We start from the raw sequence: 21,778 nt of genomic DNA, 5'->3' as shown, positions 1-21,778 counted from the left end.
GGGCCACGTGAAAGATTAGATCTATGCCAATGCTTCACAATCTATTCAAGACCTCAAAGATGAAATTCGTGAAGTTAACCAGGACATACAGCAGCAAATGTGCGAAATGGTCATATAAAATTTCATGAAAAGAATATGGTGCTGCAGTTGGCAGTCATTTGGCTGATATCGTTTTCCATCATTAATGACATACCTTCCTCTTCACAATGAAATAAACATTGATTGATTTCTTTTAAAATATATTCGTTTTTTAATATCAAAATGAATCCTCTTATGGAAAAACCTCTTATTTATTTGTATTTTTTTTTTATTTTAGGTATGAAAAACATAAAATTTTTAGACACCAGTCGAATTATTCTGTGATAGATACTGATAACCGTAGTGTAAAATTTGCAGTGTTTATGATGTATAAACTAAAATTAGAAACAAAAAATTGCTTCAAATCATTCTGACTCTCATAAACTACAAACTATGTAGCGAATTATTTCATGATCCTGAATGTACTCAGTTCGTTGCACCCTTCAAGGATTCATAACATTGTAGGCATTCAGTGATCTGATAAACTTGTCTGCGTTTTGCACAATAATATTTGCATAATAAGGTGCATGAAACTTTACATAATATGTGGAGATCATTTGATCCTAATTTCGAAAGGATACTCGAGAGCAATGGGTAATTTTAGAACACATTTCCAGGAAAGTTTTAATAGGATTCGTTCGGACGTATGTATGTATAAGAAACATGGGTGCTGTTGCTCATCATTTTCAATAAACAGCCTTGAAAATCGCACCAAAAGATGAATAGGTATACCGATACAATATAACCGGTGTGAAAACAGCAACAAGTTTCAAGGTGTTTTGGGCCAAAATGGAACGAAATTTATTTCGTAGAAAAATCGTAACTTCGTGAAGATTGACGTGGACAATAACTCCATCAATTCGTTTCCAATAAAAATGCATTATTTCTTATTCTTGAATTAAAAAAAATATCATCATAAACTGCATTAAATATCACACCGAAAAACTTTTCTTTTTAAAATAACAACCTTATTTTTCAATGATTGCGTTGAATTTTGCGAGGAAATGTAATTATGGTATCCTAAGTGATAATTCCAGAGTTATTTTATGATTTCTAGATTTATGTTGTACCTAGAAAAAATTTTCATTTTTGTTTGAATTTCCTTCTCTCCATCATCAACTGCACTCTCGACTACACTTCTTTTAATTCTACGAATGCAAAAAGTTGTTATGAAACAGATGTGATGTATTTGACTCTACCTACAACATGAAAATAAAAAAAATTTGAATTTTGGATCATTTTAAGAAGACCGTCAACATTTTTACTAGCAGAATCAAAAGCAATTATTGAAAGATACAAAACCAAAAGTTTTGTCGAATTTTGTTCACAATTTCCAAAACAATTGAAACACCCTTTGATGATATTTCTTGAATTCAAAATTAGCACATTTTTCTACTCATAGAAAATATAAAGACGATCAATTTTTATTACATTGTGAAGATAGAGTAATAAACATAGATAGAGGGAGTATACGCAATTTTTACATGTCCCCAACATGGTTAGATTACGATGTCGGATTGTGATATATTTTCAAATCCACAATTTTGCTTTATCATTATGAATGTATAATGTATATTATATTGAACGAAATATTTTTATTTTAGTGATTCTAAATTAAATATGCGATTTTGAATATTTGGAATCCGATATTTTTCCTAATTGTCGAATTTATACTATGCAGAATATTTATTATTTTCTGTATCTACCTGCTGAAATCCGAGGTTTGGCAACTTTTGCTCTCCTAGTGTCATCGGTTGTTTCACGTCGTTTGGAGCGCTTGGAGTTCGTTTTCTGAATTTCTGATATATTTAGGTATTTATTTCAATATATTTGAAGTTAATATGATACGTTGATTCACTATGGGACATAACAAGTGCGTTCTTTGACGAGAAACTCGCGAATTGAGTGAAATATCGTAATCCTGATAAGTTTCCATTTCCGCGCGCTTCATGTCAAATTTGATAGTTCGTTCATGATAGGGACAAAATTTGCTTACTGAAAATGACATATGCTTTCTCTATCTACGTTTATTACTCTGAGATTCTGAATGAGTCTAATGAACAAAATATGCTAATTTCCATTAGGATTAAAGCCAAATTTAAAACAAAGTGTCATTCAGAATTGAATATTTAATAATATCAGAGAAAAAGAATATTTTTTTTAATATCCTGTATGTACACACGGAAGTGTTTAGGTCGCAAAAATATTTTAGCTCAGCAGAGTTTACAATATATGTATTCACATCAGGCAAAAATTGTTTCGTCTCCAAATGATGAATTTGTGCAAGTATTGCAATAAAATAAAAAACTCCTAGAAAAGTCACGTCTATGCGAAACCTTTTCTGCACGTTTCAGAGGGAAATCCACACACATAATTAGATAGTTTGTCACGTTTGGTTTCAACCCGAGATAAAAAAAGCGTGCAAGTATAGGGAATCATAGATAAAACCGGAAGTATTATTGTGAAAACGGCATGCTGAAGCTTAGTCAGGAATTTGTGGAAATGAATTAAACAATCATAATATACAGTCCATTCAGGAATTATTGACATCGAAGTAGGCCATGAACGTCTAGTTGCGGCTTTATTTCTGGTTACAAAAATATCACTAAAAATTGCTATGGTTCATCATAGAAATGACCAGTTTAAATTATTTTCATCATTTTTGTATCCGAAAGATCCTGAATTTTCGAAATTACGATTATTACGAAGGGACGCATACAGTCATGATTTCATAAATTGAAATTCAGATTATATAACGTAAAAATATAGTGAAATGCTATCTCATTTCAAGGAAATTCAATGAAGAGATATCTATTCATTTAAGAGTCGCTCATGAAAGATCCCATTGAAGATCATTAAAATAGGCATATTCCTTTTCGCCAAAGGCTCTACAAAAATTGTTGCATTACTGATGGACACTGGATACCAACCTGCTTGCAAAATTCTTATTAAATCACTCTTATGGATCATTTTAACTGTGGTGTCTAAACTGGTGAAGAAAACAGAAAAAACTGGTTGATAAATTTAAATAGTGTAGCTTAGTGAATGGAAGAGCCGTATCATAATAAGACAGAAATAAAATTCAAAGAATCCATTTAGTATATGAAAAATTTTGACATCACAGTTGTACTGTAACTTTCAAAATTGGAACCAATTTATCAGCCGATGTGTAAATTACTTTCTAAAGTCACTATTTATTGAAACTGTTCATGACATGAATGATTGATTAAACTTGTATGAAAAATATAGGTACTATTTGTACTCGAGTTTTCTGTTTTTTATTGAAATGCTTGTATACTAGTTTCTATTAAATTACATAAATTATTTTGCCCATAACAGCTTTAACTCACTCACTAAGATCATTTTTGCATGAAATTATTTTCAATTTGTGAATTTTAAAATTTTATTGCATTCTATTATTATCTTCAAGGGGGTAAGAGATGAAGAAATTCTTGAAGTTACTCTTCTGAATATATTTTTCAATTAAATACTCAGTAAAAATTCTATAAAGCAATTGGAATTTATTAGATTTTTGGATTACTCATTGAAGAACAAAACACAGATATAACAATACTTAATTTCAATATAGAATATAAATAAGCTATAGATGCAATGCCAAGACTTTGTTTAGCAATCCAATCATAAAATAATTCTCTCTTCATAGATTTATATAATCCTCATGATCACCACTGTCAAAAAAAACATCCAGGTAAAAATCCAAATATCCAGCATTCAAAATAGTGCTCCTTCTACTTTTACCCTTGAATATACTTGAAAAACATTTTGTTTTCTTTCTAGAGTCCACTGTTGAATAATGCTGGCATTTTCAAATAACCAAGTTTCCTCCAGATAAATGAATTTCACATTTTGTTGCAAATATTCTCTGTATTCACCATAAAATCGTACTCAACTTATTATATTTTTCTGTTTATCAATAAGAATTTTCCTTTTATTAACTGTTTTGAACTTGTAACCAATTACGTTTATGTAATGTTGTCTTTGATTGATTAAAATCCAGATGCTTTTTGGTCAAATTTCATCCAGGCTGATATATTGGTTGCTTTTGGCTCGGGTTTTGGTAACAATCAAATCATTCAATGATTCTTTGAAGGTGAAATCGTATTGCACAGGTTTTCTTCCACTAATAATCCAGGTTGTAATGACTTGCCTTCTTCTTTTTTCAAACAGTACTGTGAGAAATACTCAAATAAACTAATCAATGTGTGTTTGAAATTGATACAACTTTTAAGTTTCAAAATTTCTTCGATCAAAACCAATAACACAAACATACTGAAATCTAACCTCCTATCAATGACATTTCCAATGCCAACCCGAAATCTGCAATTCAAAATGTTACTGAATGAGCCAGTACCAACTTAATTTCGATTTTCCACAGCCACCCGGGATGTCAATAATTCCTGAATGGACTGTACATACTACTTTACTGAATACCAAGAAGTTCAGTGACTGTAATTTTCAATTGATAAAAAGGAAGTTGAATTGAATTAATGAATAAAATATTCAAATTCAACTTTATTGAGTCTAAAAATTTACGGAGTCGAAAATATACACAAACCTCGAGATAGACCTACAAAATCAAATATTATATCAAATTCATTCCTACACTAATCCTACAATTAATTACAAAAATCAAAAAGAGACATCAAAGATTACAAAAAAATACACAGACAAATTTCCTGAATTTCATTTACGCAGTCTTTAAAGAAATAAATATAGTTTTTGAGCAATCGTCCTCTGAAACAGATTATTATACCCTCCATTATACCTATCACTTCGACGCAATGTCTGTAGTTTTCAAACGGATAAGGATGACGAATTCACTAAAAAATTCAAGAAAGGTCGTCGGAAAATAGATAACTCCCAAACGTACATAACTAGAAACTAGAAATTTTCAGGATAGGTTCAGATCTCAAATAATGAGGCTCAGTTCGTTAATGGGCATAGTCCGACAAGGGGCTTCGTAAATATAGCCGTAAGAAATGTTGTTTTCCTGTTAATTTGAAAACTGCAGGTTCGATCCAAATTAAAATTGGATTTTGTCTATGTCTGTGCATATTTCAGTGACCACAAAACCGACGGACTCGAGATTTCCTTTGTTGATATGAAATAACCTTCTAAAAAAAGGAATGACATTCCTATTTGAACCTCAATTCCAACAAATCTGATTTTATTCATGATGTGATGATAGTCGGGAATCTCAACCATTACGTTACCAAAGAATCAAACATTTTATTACTTTTTCGCCGTAGTTGATGGAAAAACCTTTACCTTATGAAAAAAGTCCGGTTGAAATTATCAAAACACTCGAACATAAATAGATTATTTAGTGATTTCTGAAAATCATGAAGATTTGGGCAGATTTTCTCGTTCAATTATTACACTTTTCATTAACGAGAATGTAACAATAAATTTTATGATATTATTGAAGACATGTTTTGGATACATTGACTGAAATAAAAACTATTTAAATTCAGGGCAGGAAATATAAAATTGACTATATTTACAAATTTTCTTCAGCGCTCAATATACATAGGTATTTACACCTATGTGTCATCCCGTTTAAACCTTTTGCTTTATGAATCTAATTCGAGAAGTTCTTAGAAGGATGGTCGATAAAATACTTTTTTATTTCATTTCATGCCGCAATGATTGCGAAATGGGTATCCCAAAAAAAAAACATTCATACAATATTCATTTTCTCAATATAATACAAACTGAAAATTATAACATCTACTACGTATGTCTGCCTCCTATATAAATTATTTGTAATTAAAAATATCCCATTGAACGCACACATTTTTTGACAGCAGCTGCAAAGAATAAAACAGTACAACTACCAAGACATCAACTACCCACTTTTAGAATGAAGACGACAAAGTTTGATACTATGTAATTTTATATATTTTTTTTTTGGGAATAACTACATTGTTATCCTATGAACTATGATTTCTTCCTCAAATATTTCCATACTTCATTTCTAAAACTTTTGAGTAGAGGAAACATAGATTTTCGCTCGAATAGCGTGTTCGATATTATGTAAACATTGGTAAAAACAAATTGAAAACCTTCAAGTGTGCAAATTTTGGACACTTTCAGTCTGGCAACAAGGAAAGTTCCGTCAAATTTCTAATAAGATTTAAAAGGCTCACACAAAACCTTAATCGACGATCAACTCGTTGATATAAGTTTAATGGAAGTTTTCTATGGTGAATTCAAAAATTAACACAGAACTAATTTGATAACAACGATGACCACAATAAAGTTTTGCGAAACCCACTATATCAAATCATCAACAACCCACTCACCAATACTTTGGTAAATCTTTTCTCTAGTTCATTGGGATCGGGCATCGGTTGTTTTTGTTTAGGTCTTATCGTACTCTGCCGCACACTAGCCTGTCGACCATGTAATTTTGCTGAAATAACACTTTCGGGCCTTTCTGTCTCCTCCGAAGAGGATTCTTTCAAATATGATAAATTCAAACCCATGTTTGTGGCGGCTCAAACTCCGGTTTAGGGTTCACACGTTGACTTGTAATACGAACAATAAAACACAACAAAATCACATACTGAACGGGCTCAACTTATTTACAAACATCAACAGGTTCTGAAAAAAATCGACCAAAGTACGGATCACATCACATAATAAACTTTGCTCGTCAAACTAACTTGAAGTTTCATAAAGTTGCTCAGTTGTTGATAGTGAGGTTGGTCGGGTGTTGTGGCGCAGCTGCAGAGCAACAAGCGGGGAATTAATTAATTCTGTCAGTTTGTTTGGCGGTTAAAGCGACACCTATCAACGGGTAGATGAAACTGCAAAGACTATTAAAGAATACTGCAACTGAGATACTACTGTTATTGAACGCTAGTGGCGTGCTAGTAATTGATTGCTCAATTGCTCACCAAGAAAAAATTTAAATGGAAGGCTTCAAATATCTGAATTAATCTTGAGCTTTTATTTTATTAGGTTGATCGGTCTTGATCATTCAACATTTTTTGAGCTGTTGTTATCTGAACAAATCATATTGTAGCAATTTATGTCTTTTATGTATTTTTGAATTCTACATTAATTTGCATTTATCTGTAGATTTGATGCAATTTCAAACCTCATGCAAAATTTTATGCAATAAAAATAACAAGAACAAAAAAATGTAAAAAGAACTGACGTGAAAAAAATCATTTGAAAGCGGTTGAGATTTCATTTTGGGTGAAGATATGAAATAATAATTTCAAGCTGATCACATCATCAAAATCAAAAAATCAAAAAAAGAATTTTGGAAAAGAATTACCGAATACTTATTTATAAGATTTATCAAATTCACTTGATTACAATTCTGATTGGGTTGATATTTTGCATGTATTATAAAGAAGAACCACGCAAAATAGTATATAACGGTGATCTATGCATATCCGAAGAATTTTCACGATTTCGAATGGAGATATTGGGATCATCACGAACCATTTTCCGTTCTCGACAACTTTGGGCACCCGAGTTTTGATTAATTTTTCTATTTCAGTTTTATTTTGGTTTTTCAACCATTTACGAATGGCTGAAATTTTTGCAAATATATTGTGAATAAATAATTATATCAGTCCAGAGGTGTTTTTAGTATAAACTTGTCGTTATTCAAAGGAACATATGAGGAACATATCTGCCAGATCTATGAAGTTACCAATTCAAAACTCTTAAAACTGCATTGCCTGAAGATGGGACACATTTTTCATTATGGGAACGGAATAGTTCTAGACATATAGATGCTAGAAATACTTAGTATATAATTTAGCTAACTCTAGGTCCTACATTCAATATTTAAATAAAATCTATCACCCCTAATTGAATAGTCAGCCAAGTAATATACTCCTCATTTTGTTTGAATTTGTAATTTAAATAAAAAAAAGATGACACGTCATATGTCCGTTCCTTTCCAGTTTATCGTTGATCGATACAGATGCGAATTATATCTGATCTGATAACTGATTGTTTTTAATGATAATACATTATCTCGCGATATCCGAATTGAACATTTATGTAAATCTATTTGGAGAGTTATCTCAATATTTACAAGTATGATTTGAGGAAGGAGCAATTTGTAAGCTTGAGAGTACTTGATTATTGATCATTTTGAATAATAATTTTATATTTTATCACTTTTGATATAGTATTATTTTTAGAGATTTTCTCAAATCTTATCCATATTGTGGAGTTTACCAAATTGTATCCTTATTGTAATAAGTACCTCGATCGATGAATTTTTGTTAATTTTATATTTTGGTATTTCTATGGATTTATTCCATGTTGTGGAGTCCTGATTACGGAATTTTTTTTTCGAAAAGTCGGCGAACTAATTTAGTTAAAAAATCCTGCAAAAAAAGTCTGATCCTTGTACCACATAGATAACTAACTGGCAGCATCAACCCACTTATGGATTATTAAATTTGAGAGATATACTCACAGTTTTTATTTAAATTAAAAATTCTTGGGAATAAGATCGCAATTTTTCATTTTCTAACATTTGATTAACTCATCAATGAATTTCAGAGCACATGTGGAACATTCAAGTCAGAAATTGAATTAGATAAATTTCGCTTTTAGAAGACCTTTAGAAAATACCTGAATGATAAAACAATTAAAAATTTTATATTATGCAAATTTTGAATCTAGACAAACTATCTAGTATGGAAAATTTTTTGGGAAACTGAAAGAAATTTAGAAGAAATATTTATAATACAAAAAAAGAACAATAAGGGTAAATTTAAGTTAAAATGTAATGAAACTTGAAGAAAATTGTTTAAGCCAAATAACATCTTCACAGTTTATGTTCTGGTTTGTACATATACGAATGTGCCATATTCTTACATAAGAACAAAGAAAAGTTCATCAAATATAACGCCAGTAACAATTACAACACAAGAACACAAAATCAAAATTTTCCAATTCATAGATTGAACTCAATTGAAAAACACCCTACAGTTATCAGAATATTTAATAATTTACCAAATAACATTAAGAAAATACATTATTCAAGAATATTAAAAAATAGGGTAAAATCTTTTATTATACAACTTGAGCCTTATAAACTAGGGGATTTTTTAATTACACATTAGAAAGCTAACCACTTTATTATTTTGAGAAGACTATTCACTTCAGGTGAGCATCTTATTTGTGAAATGAAGAAGTATTATTATTAGAATATCATAATAGCATCGATATCAGAATATACAATTCTAATACATAGGTAAATATTGTTTTCAACTTTAGCAAGCGCATATGCTTGCGGCATGACATCAAATGAATATCTGAATAAGCTTTTTTATAGAGTAGTTCAAGTAAGATTGGATTCATTATTTTTATCATATATAGTGCTAGTGTTACCATGAGGAAATCGAATCCTTTCAATTGGCAATTTTTTTTTATTTGTAAATCCGTTAGCTAATGTGTTTTCCAGTAGCTTCTTCAACTACTATGGTAACTATCTATATTCAACAATTTTTCAATTTCATTTGATGAGGTAGCTTTGTCATCACTCCCAACAAGTTTAGATTCATTTACAGTTCGGTTACTCTTTGGTAGCTCTAGTGATGGCACGGCTCGTGATGCTCGGAGTGCTCGGTACGTGAACCCAACCTTACCGTTCTATGACAAATTTAACACGCTCAGCTATGATGGTGGAGGGTGTATATGGCAGGGATCACTGAGTTGCCATAGTGATGATTCCATCAGTCTATCAGTGGTTCTGAGTGAATCACCGCATTCCCCTGGGAGAGGGCTGAGACCGCCCCACCAAAATAGTATCAAAGATTCAGGTTCCAGGGAAATAATTTCAAAATATCATGTAAAAATTCCTACGGCTTCAGATCATTATATATATCACAAATTCAATTTTCAATGGAAAAGTTAAAATAAAATTTCATATATGTATATCCTCATTGAGTATAATTAGATACCTATAGCTTAAGCTTACATTCATTTTTTTGTAATATTCTACAAACAATGCTTGATGTTTTCGAAAATTCAAAGGGGTCTTTTCTCATCACCTTAGTCCTCTTCTTTTTTACAAAATTCATTATGAGACTGAATTTTAAGCGTGAAGTTCTCACACTTTTACAAATAGTTTCTTTCACTAATATACAGTTCGTACATTCAAACTATATCCATTTTTCCATCGAAAAAATTATGAAAGAGTGGGTAAAGTTCCAATCAAATAGAATAACATGGTTTCACCAGAGAACTTCCGCCAAATATGGATATAAGAGCACTATAGGTACATGCTAATCCTCCTAATGTTCCAACAATCATAAGTTCCCACAAATAGATCCTTTCATGTGATGAAATGTACCTTTAAAAAAAAATTTAAAAAAGATTTTATTAAATATTATCAGAAATGTATTGGTAATTATCATTTTTGCTAATTTTGTTGCAGTTTGTTTTCTTTCTTGCTGCATTCCAAGCTAGAAAAGCTCATCAATTTAGTTGAATGACTAACAATTAAAATATTGAATTTGATAGAATGAATACTGGAATGCTTTAATAACAAATCATTAAATTCGAATTCAATATTAAATAAATGATGAAAGAATATGTTTTACTCAGAAATCCAATATTTTAATTCGAAAAAAAAATAGATATGTCTGTGTAGTACATTCTGAAGAACTTTTTTACATTGCACACCTAAAGAATGATATTCAAACTCTTACCTGTTTTCCCATTCATCACTGACTTGATCACATAACTTCATATAAAGATAAGGGGGAAATATGAATGTTAACATTGCTACTGTAGATCCACCGACGAGAGAAAGAATTTTGCTGAATTTTGGAATTGTCTCACCAACAAAAATTAATACTAAAATTATCATAGTTCTTGTCACACATCTTTTCCAATTGAATTCTGAAACGAAAAAATTATGTTTAACTCATACTTTGAACGAATTTGCTATATCATGAATAAATGTATTGAAAAATGTTTTTATAACTTACTCTTTGGTATGTTGAATGCATGCTCCAAATCTTGGCAGACAGGATTGATGAGTATCAGAAATGCAAATATAAGGTGAATACCCATCAGTATATTTCCTATTTCTACGTATAGAGACTTCCCGAGGGAAACTGCTATATTGTCAGCTACTTGATCACCAAAAATTAAATATCCTCCAATGGCAATAGGAAAATATAGCATGATGATTACTGAAAAATATAAAACATTATATTCAATTATAAAGTTTCATTACTATGAGGATGTAATCGAAGAAATTATAAGGGACAATGCCATTGCTTCTTTCAATTTTTTTGATTGATTTGATCTTTTCTAAGGAAATTTTTGAGGGGTTGAGGATGAGTAGTATAATAATTACCAAGAAACATTGCCATATAAAAGATCATGTAATTTTCACAAAAAGACATTATTTAAGGAAATAAATGATTTCAAAAAATTCATTCATGTTTTTTTATAGGATTTATTATCAACAAAAAAGTTTGCTTAGAATTAAAAAACCAACGTGAACACACTTGAAATTCACTGACGCGCGTACGTTTCCATCGCAATAACCATGAATGAATATAAAGGGTGTTTTTTTTAGAGCTATAGAACTTTAAATTGCAATGAAATAACGATGGATTATTCGATTGACATGAATTTTATTTATCCGCAAGATAATCTTGTGGCATTACATTTTAAATATGATTTCTGGCATATGACTGCCACGGCTGGCTCGGATGTAGTCCAATCTGGACGTCCAATTTTCGATGACTTTTTCCAACATTTGTGGCCGTATATCGGCAATAACACGGTGAATGTTGTCTTCCAAATGGTCAAGGGTTTGAGGCTTATCCACATAGACCAATGACTTTACATAGCCCCACAGAAAGTAGTCTTGCGGTGTTAAATCACAAGATCTTGGAGGCCAATTCACAGGTCCGAAACGTGAAATTAGGCGGTCACCAAACGTGTCTTTCAATAAATCGATTGTGGCACGAGCTGTGTGACATGTTGTGCCGTCTTGTTGGAACCACAGCTCCTGGACATCATGGTTGTTCAAAACAGGAATGAAAAAGTTAGTAATCATGGCTCTATACCGATCACCATTGACTGTAACTTTCTAGCCATCATCGTTTTTGAAGAAGTACGGACCAATGATTCCACCAGCCCATAAAGCGCACCAAACAGTCAGTTTTTCTGGATGTAACGGTGTTTCGACATACACTTGAGGATTAGCTACACTCCAAATGCGGCAGTTTTGTTTGTTGACGTAGCCATTCGACCAGAAGTGCGCTTCATCGCTACACAAAATTCGCAATGAAAATCGGGAACAACGGCAATCTCATTTTGGGCCCATTCAACGAATCTTCGCCTTACTTAATGATCGTTTGTCTATTCATGATGAATTGCCAAACCAAACTGAGAATAAATCTCTTGACAGCTGTTAAATCGGTCGCCATCTTGAACAGTAATGCCAACTTAAAGTTATATACCTCGAAAAAAAACACCCGTTAAAATCGGCATACTCTTCTGCGCTGTATACGTACTTGTTAGGTAAAGGTGTTACTTATTAACTGAGTCTCAACTTTTTGCTACAATTTTAGTGTAACAGAATACGACAATTAGAATACCTACTGCATTGTAAGGTATTCACGCATACTTTTTCGTTATTAACGATATTCATAAAACTTTTGAAGCCACTTATTTTCCTAAATGACTCAAAATCGAACATAATAATTAAAATTACATGATCTTTCATATGGCATAGTTTGTCGGTGAGTTAATAAATCATCCTTCATACCTAGGTAGTTCATTCATTGAGCTCTGATACATTCAAATCATTTGAGCTAGAAAAACTGAGTAATTCACCTGATTAGCAGATAAATAAATATTGAAGTATTTAGTTCATGTTTGAACTATACAGTGTGATGTGTGATTCCACGTTTGTTATTAATTTTATGTATCTCGCTATACGACCTAAATTTGATATGCCTAGATATAATCAATAGTTGAACACAGTGAATCATTAAAAATATCCTTGTTCGATAAGCATGTTTGCAAACCCCAAAACCAAATTACATTCAACTATCACATATTGTTCATCTTCAGGAATAAAGGTCTGGATTATTTATAATCGTGATTCGTGACCTTAATCTACAAAAGTCTATTTATTGCTTTAATTTACGTTCAGCTTAGTTGAAGTTTTTGTAATAACTTCTGAACTAGAAATTATGAAAACTCTTTAAAAACTTCAAAGGCAATCCTTTGAGAGTATTTTGAGTGATCGTTCCCGAAACAGAGCGCTATAGAATTTGGTCACAATATCTCTATTACTGAAATTTTCTTACGGAAATGATCTCAAGAGATAGGGTTCGACTCACTGATCTGTTCGGTGCGGAGCGCTCAAAATATGACACACAGTCCGAAGCTTATATCAAAGAAAAAAACGAAATGTTCGAGTTTTATGAAGTCGAAACTAAGCAGAAGAATCTGAAACCTGAATTCAATTCATATGATAATTTCATAAGAGTTCAGTTGAGCACGTGTATTTTTTATTGCATTCCATGATTCCTAAATCATCTATTCGATTTAAATTTGATGGATTCAAATTCAAATAATAAAACTTCTGATACTTATGTATTTTTTAAAAAGGCTAAGTTGGAAATGGTGAAATGGTATCGTTCCTCGTATATTCTGCATTTCATTCTAAGGAATCAACATTGTAGAGTTGAAAAGAGAAATAATCCGGAAGCTGCCCAAATGGCAATAAAATTCGGCAACATTTATCAAAGTGAACGCCGACAAGCCTAATGAGTGCATGTGTTTTTTTTTTAATCAATAACTTGTAAACAGAACTAAGAGGAGATAACGCGGTATCTGGATATTTATGAGTATAATGTACCGGGTTTTTCACCATAATGTGACCCCCCCCTTTAACTTTGTTACTAAAAGAGAAAAACCCGGTACAATGCGGCATGGTTTCGATGGTTTTTGATGCTAATTGAATTTTCGGTATTCTTTCCTGTTGTTGCTGACCGAACCAAATCTTATTCGGTACTTTCAATTTCTACACATGTGATTTTGGTTGATCAAGCTTGAAATGCTTCCCTAGGCGACCACCTATCCAACCTCCCGCCTAGCGACGGCCCTGGGGTAAAATCTTATTTTACCTCGGATTTATAATCAGTGGACATTGAATCAAACCTTAAATGGTATAGATTATAGATATGAGAAACATAAAAATGAAACTGTTTGAGATTATTAAGGATAACAGGATATACCTAAATTTTGTAAATAACATTCAATCATTTAATACTGATTTTGTTTCAGATTGAATTAATACTTACATATAAAGGCCATAATGACACTTGTCCCAAATTTATTTTTTTCTTTCATATCGTTCTGTATTGTCGGAAACGTAGAGGCTCCGCCGAAAGCGAACAGAATAGCACCAAATCCCAAAAAGAATTCTTCAAAACCAAATTGTGTGTGATGAACCTTTTCCAGATCTTTAGCGTCGCTAATCATTTGCGAAAAGAACAGGATACAGGCTGCTGCTGTAGTGACAACTGCTCCAAGACCTACAAAACTACACTATCTATGATGAGAAAAAGAAAATTGGCGAATGAGGAATGCTACACAATGAAACCTCAGATATTTATTTATTTATAAAGGAATACACACAGGTGGAATTATTAGGGGTACTACTTTGCTTCCGCCGTTTTGCAATAATTGGCTGTAGCGGTAAGTGGTAGTCGAAATAAATACATCGTAGATGTCATATAATAAGATTAGATATTTGTTAACATAACATCATCAAAATATTAGTCGATTTGTGTCAGCATCATAAAGTTATTCTCGATTAAACATGTCAGCTTACGAGCCGAATTCTCGTCATTTGCAGAAGGTTTTAATTTTATGCTTTAATATGAAGAAATATGCGACGCTGATGCTCATCGAATCCCCTCAAATATCTATGGAGAGGCCGCTATTAGTGGAAAACGTACCGAGAGTGGTTTCAACGCTTCAAGAACGGTAATTTTGACGTCGAAGACCAGCATGGCGGGGAAAAAGAGAAGGTTTTTGAAGATGCAGAAAGTAGTTGCTAGCGATGGACAATACTTTGAATTATAAATGTATGAATAGTTTTTTACAATAAATCCTCAAATTTCGGAAAAAACGGCGGAAGCAAAGTTCAAGCCTATACAGGGTGGCCACTTTTTCAATGGGATTGTATTGGTAACTTTTAAACCATAAGAGTTAGAAGGTCGGTCAAATGGAGAAAAAGTTGCATGCATAGAAGCATTATCAAGCAGTTCAAACAAATCGAGATTATCAGGGCCGGTTTTCGAGATATCCTAAGAAAAGTAAATTATGTCATTTTGATTTTTCTTTTTTTCCCACTTTATTTCAAATATTATCAAAAAATGTTACAGGAACTTTTTATTCGACAGTAAATTATCCTCAATTTGACTAATCAGATTTCGTATCCAACGTTTCGTACTCTCTGGGCCACCCTCAACCTCATTTTTTTCAATACGGAACTGCATATTTCATGACATTTTTCGAAATAACTTTTAACGCTGAATCCGACGATATATCATACAATGTCATTCAAAGTAGATTTTCAGGTGATTTTGACCCTTATCCAATTTTCTTCGGGTCGGTTCTGTATTACCTTCATTTAGTTTAATTAACAATATGCAATATGCAATAAATTTCGATAAGAAAATCAACTAACCCATCTTGAACAAAATGGAACATATTAGAATCAAAGCAAGAAACCAGTATACTGATTTCTTGGTTCTTCTTTTATAATAATCATTTGAATATTTCAATTCATAATAATTAAACGAAAGTATCATTTAATGAAAGAAAAATCAAATGATTATTCGAAAGTAAATGAAAATTAATGAAGTAAGTGTTCGAAAAGTCCACCATTTTGTAAAATGCACTTTACGGTTCTGGAACCCATACTTCTTATACATTTGCTTGTTTGGTCTCCTTGAATACCTTCCAAAACATTCTCAATTTTCTCGCGAGGTATCACTATTGTTGTATTTGTCATTTGAATCGTTGAAACAAATTACAAATTCGAACTTTATTTTGAGATCATTACGATATAATTTTTGCAAGGCTTGGTATTAAAATTTAAAATCATTGTTTTCGCGTCTCTTGACTATTTTATTAGCAGCAGTTTTTGAAAAATTCCATTCACTGGCCACAGTTCTCGATTTTTTTTCTGGGTTCGATTGAATTTGGGTCAGAACATTGATATCGTTAATAGACTTGTTTTTTCTTACATAAACACCATTGAATTTGGATGAGGGTCAAAATCACCTGAAAATCAACTTTGAATGACATTGTATGATATATCGTTGAATTCAGCGTTAAAAGTTATTTCGAAAAATGTCATAAAATATGCAGGTCCGTATTGAAAAAAATGAGGTTGAGGGTGGCCCAGAGAGTACGAAACGTTGGATACGAAATCTGATTACGTCAAATTGAGGATAATTTACTGTCGAATAAAAAATGCCTGTAACATTTTTTGATAATATTTGAAATAAAGTGGGAAAAAAAGAAAAATCAAAATGACATAATTTACTTTTCTTATGATATCTCGAAATCCGGACCTGATTATCTCGATTTGTTTAAACTGCTTGATAATGCTTCTATGCATGCAACTTTTTCTCCATTTGACCGACCTTCTAACTCTTATGATTTAAAAGTTACCAATACAATCCCATTTAAAAAGTGGCCACCCTGTATATAAAAATCTTTATTGGTTTAAATGTATACCCATAAGATATTTATAATTGCTGAAACATTATTACTTTCCACTAAATTTTTAAGAATCCTTAACAATGGAGGGGTTCGGATCAGTCCATCTGAGCGTACAATTCGTGAGACATGGAAAAATTCAAAGAGACAGGATCTCTTCGAAGGCATACGTCATCGAAATGCACACTTGACCGAAAATATTGCTGATGCGAAACTGATGTGATGTGAAGAAGTACCAAATTTATCTATTCCTCTGAGCGCACAACATTTGGGCCTTTATTACGGCACGCTAAGGCGTATTATACATTTGGATTTGCATCTTCATCCATAAGGTCATAAGAACTAAAGACTGCTGATCATGGAACGCGTAGAACATATGCCGATTTAGTGCCTGAACAACAACGTTTGAATGACGATTTTTCGCATCAATTTTCTTCAGCTACGAAGCCGAATGATTACCCTTTTCTTTTTGCCGGAAATAGATGATATGAAATTGGAAAATATGAAGTTCCAGCAAGATGGTGCAACGAGCCACACAAGACGACCCGTTTTGGCTTTATTGCAAGAAAAATTCCCAGAAAACGTAACTTCTCGTTTTGGCGATTTGAATTGGCCACCAAGATCTTGTGATTTATCTCCTTTGGATCTTTTTGTGAGGCCATCCGAAGGATCGTATTTATGCCGATAATCCTCAGACTATTGAAGATCTGAAAACCAACATTCGTCAAGCTATTCTTGAGATTGCCCGAAATGTGCCTGCGAGGCATAGAAAATTACCTCACATGGATCGAGTCCTGTAAGACATCACGCGGAAGGCATTCAAATGACATAATGGCAAGGTCCAAGCATTATATTTAAATAAAAATTTGATTGATATTCTAAATGGAATTGTGTTTCATTTACGTTTACTTTCGGAACCAAAAAATAGATAACCCCTCAAAATAAGACAATAGAATAATTTACCTGAAGTGCTTCGGTGAACCAAACCACATAAGAGGTGTTACAAATATTGCCATGAATAAAAAGTAGGTGCAAGAAGTTATGGTAGGAAGAAAATCACCGAAAATCTCCTGGAAAATTTGTGCTGCCAATAGTAAATTCACAGTTCCAGCTCCAAATAATGTTATTCTGATGGAGACGGTAACGACAGTGCTAAAAAAATTTATTCAAAGCAATGAAATTATTGATTTTTATAATTTTCAATTCACCTAGCTAAAGGACCCATTGCCACATTTGCTATAGCTGGATAAGGATTCCTCACGTGCGCTCTATATTCTGGATATCTTTCTTCAATAATTTCCCAACATTTTCCTAGTTTTACACCACTGTATCCAGCATTGAAACAGAGGATTGGGAGCAAGACCAACCCTATCCATCCTAAAAAAAAACAGATATCTAATTCCGTCATACCTACTAAATAATTGACAGTTTAAAAACTTACATGATATATCATGTGAGAAATATTAAATTGATTTACCATAAATTTTAAAGACAAAAATGAAGGAATATAATTTGGAATTGGCTTATTTTCATAAATATGAGTATTTGAGGAACGATTTCAGTATTAATTGATAGACAGAATGAACGAGGTTAATATCATTAAGTTTGAATCCTGTATCATTCCCCAGATTTTGTAAAAAGCCGTGTTTATTAGTTGAATTTACTGGCATTAATCTCGTTCCTTCTGTCTATCAATTAATAGTAAAATCGTAGGTTGAATAATCTCATTTATCAAAATGAGCCAATTTCTTCAACGACAACGTACTAATTCGAATGACAATTTGTTTGTTTGGATTCCGAACAGTGACAGGAGAACTAAAATGGCGGTGTGTGACGTCATCACTAATAGAGCTTATTGGTGAATAAATAACGAGTGCTCAAAAAGTGAAAATTTCAGTTGCTTTCGAATTTTCATGGTGATATGATTCCAAATATCAATAAGTGAAAATTATTAACTGGAACAGCTTTATGAAAATACAAATATTTCATAGTTCATTGAAAATTATATAACAACAAACTTTACGTATAATGCATATGATTCATTTCAATGTCCATCGACTTGGATCCAAAATCAGGTTTAATATTCAAATGACAATCCTCCAATACCAAATGAAATAAGTAATTCACACATTACCAACGTAATCTTTAGTTCAATTATATTGTATGTGATAAACAAGTTTTCCTAATTCTCAGTCTCGAAAACAATCTGCTTGTTGCTGGGAGCAGTATAATCAGCTACTAAATACAGAATTTCCTCCAAAAATACCAGGAAAAATTATAATTTTATCAAAATTGAAGTTGAATATGTATTGTGGAACATATTAATTTATATGTCTTGTTTTCGCTTAGTAAGTAGTTCAATGAATCCTTATATTCATAGAAATCCATCAAATTTTCGACAGTTGCAAATGATCCATGTAATTCTTTCAATAAAATTGTATACAGGTGTATATTGTTAATGAATTGTTGCTATTAATGAAAATTAGTGCATGTATATTACCCACCTGTATTAACCAAAGCCTTAGGTAAAGCCAACACTCCACAACCTGCCATCTCACCGACGATGAAGATGAACGTTCCAACCACCGTAAGCCCATTTTTAGCCAAACTAATTTTCTATTTGAAGACATCAAGTTAAAACAGAAAACATTTTAAATTTGTGTTACTCACCCTTAACCTTTCAGCTTTCGTAATACTGCTCTCTTCATCAATTTCCAGATTACTTTTTATTGTGCCGTAACCGTTCATTGCTGCAATTATCTTGTTACTATTCGCTTTTTTATCGAATCTTCACTCATTTAAGACACTTCTTGGGGTAATTCGCATTTCTCAATAGCATAAATAAGTAGCAGGAAAAGATTAAGATTGTAGAAGCACGTGTTGAAATTTAATCGACTTCTTATCATTCAATTATTTTCCATGTTTATTCTCTACATAACGGATGAGTTACTAATGTAGGTTATTACCGAGGACCAACTCATTTAATTCAACTTACTTGACAGTAGCTCGCGCATTATTGCTCTAAATATTTTAGTGATAATCTTTTAATCGAAAACAAATTTTGATGTTCCGATTCGAACGATTTCATCACTGTGAATATTGAATTTGGACGTAACAATTATGAGAGAATTTTAATTTATGATAAAAAACCACAGGCTGGATATCTATAGATTTCCTTGGTTAATTTGGTCGTCTTCCTCATTCCCAAAAAATATATTTTTTTTCAATCCAAAAATAAAGTTCATGATAAACTTAAAATATGTTTCATTTTTGCGATGGCAATATTGAATTTAGCCCAAGGATATTGTTCTTATCAAACTGGCATTAAAGTAATTACCTATTTGTTTATAGTCCCTCTTCAATGTGTTTATTCCATCTAGAACTTAAGAAACTGACACCATCTCAAAATGTTGAATTTTCATATACAGGGTGGCCACTCTTTTATTATTAAACATAGATTTTTAATGGGATTGTATTGGTAACTTTAAAACCATAAGAGTTAGAAGGTCGGTCAAATCGAACTTTATTTTGAGATCATTACGATATAATTTTTGCAAGGCTTGGTATTCAAATTTAAAATCATTGTATTCGCGTCTCTTGACTATTTTATTAACAGCAGTTTTTGAAAAATTACATTCACTGGCCACAGTTCTTGATTTTTTTTCTGGGTTCGATTGAATTTGGGTCAGAACATTGATATCGTTAATAGAATTGTTTTTTCTTACGTACACACCATTCAATTTGGATGAAGGTCAAAATCACCTGAAAATCAACTTTGAATGACATTGTATGATATATCGTTGAATTCAGCGTTAAAAGTTATTTCGAAAAATGTCATAAAATATGCAGGTCCGTATTGAAAAAAATGAGGTTGAGGGTGGCCCACCCTCAAGTTGGATACGAAATCTGATTACGTCAAATTAAGGATAATTTACTGTCGAATAAAAAATTCCTGTAACATTTTTTGATAATATTTGAAATAAAGTGGGAAAAAAAATCAAAATGACATAATTTACTTTTCTTATGATATTTCAGTAACTGGACCTGATAATCTCGATTTGTTTGAACTGCTTGATAATGCTTCTATGCATGCAACTTTTTTCCCATTTGACCGACCTTCTAACTCTTATGGTTTAAAAGTTACCAATACAATCCCATTAAAAAAGTGGCCACCCTGTATGACTTTTGGAAAATGTTTCCTGCATGGAAATTTATGTGCATTAATTTTCTAACGTCAAAAAACTGAGGAGATTTTTTGTTGGGTATTATTATAGGCATTTCCTGTACATTAAATTTATTTTATTTTACAGAGTATGGATTTTCAAATGACTAGCAATTCTCTCCAAAGTTAGGACTCAACTACAAACAGTTCGTTGTTGAAGCTTCATAATTCATGTTCATTATTCATTCATATTAATGTTCCCAATCTACAGGAGATTGACTTTGGACTTTTGGACTTGGAGGTACAGTATATCTAAAGTCACTTGGAGGAAGCTGAATATTTCGATTATATAAGGGTTGCCCAAGTTTCCAGAAATTCTTTTGGGGCCAGTGAATTTATTGCCAGTGATCTATTGATCACGGTATCCACTTCAAAGGGACATCAATGGCCAAGCGTTCTTATAGACTAGTTCGAGTGACTTTGAATAAACTATATTAGGCCCTTAGCCTAGGCTTTGGCAATCCTACGATTCGACTAGTGCAAGGACTCAAGAACAAGAGATGTGGGACTTGAATCAATACAACAATAGCATAATGTTATATTTACCGCTATCCCATCAATTTTCTCTCTGTATTTTGAGAATTAGATATCTTAAATCAAGGTATTGCTTCCGAAAATTTCGAAAGTTGATGTGATTATACTGGATTATCCATGTCTTGATCCGGATTTCGCATCCCTGTTTCAATGACATATGCCAAAAAG

General features: G+C 32.1%; 2 protein-coding genes across 3 annotated transcripts in view; both read right to left on the bottom strand.

The window, feature by feature from the left end:
- LOC123681254 (formin-like protein) overlaps positions 1–6,817 on the bottom strand; it is a 103,005-nt gene extending 96,188 nt beyond the window's left edge. The window contains exon 1 of one of the 2 annotated variants that reach the window (XM_045619540.1): positions 6,405–6,817. In XM_045619540.1, the coding sequence (XP_045475496.1) occupies positions 6,405–6,587 (183 nt within the window). In that variant the 5' untranslated portion in view covers positions 6,588–6,817. The remainder of the gene's footprint in view (positions 1–6,404) is intronic. The other variant, XM_045619539.1, reaches the window with a different exon arrangement.
- Positions 6,818–9,070: 2,253 nt separating this feature from the next.
- LOC123680381 (amino acid transporter AVT1J-like) lies at positions 9,071–19,881 on the bottom strand. The gene is made up of 8 exons (XM_045618261.1): positions 19,525–19,881; positions 19,359–19,470; positions 18,063–18,231; positions 17,818–18,006; positions 14,421–14,662; positions 11,076–11,282; positions 10,794–10,986; positions 9,071–10,435 (listed from the first exon to the last, which is right to left on the bottom strand). The coding sequence occupies exons 1-8, from the start codon at positions 19,600–19,602 to the stop codon at positions 10,297–10,299; spliced, it is 1,329 nt and encodes a 442-aa protein (XP_045474217.1). The 5' UTR covers positions 19,603–19,881; the 3' UTR covers positions 9,071–10,296.
- Between the last annotated feature and the right edge of the window lie 1,897 nt (positions 19,882–21,778).

Source organism: Harmonia axyridis, chromosome 5, assembly GCF_914767665.1.
Source record: "Harmonia axyridis chromosome 5, icHarAxyr1.1, whole genome shotgun sequence".
Classification (NCBI taxonomy): domain Eukaryota; kingdom Metazoa; phylum Arthropoda; class Insecta; order Coleoptera; family Coccinellidae; genus Harmonia; species Harmonia axyridis.
This window is presented reverse-complemented; position numbering and strand designations above follow the sequence as displayed.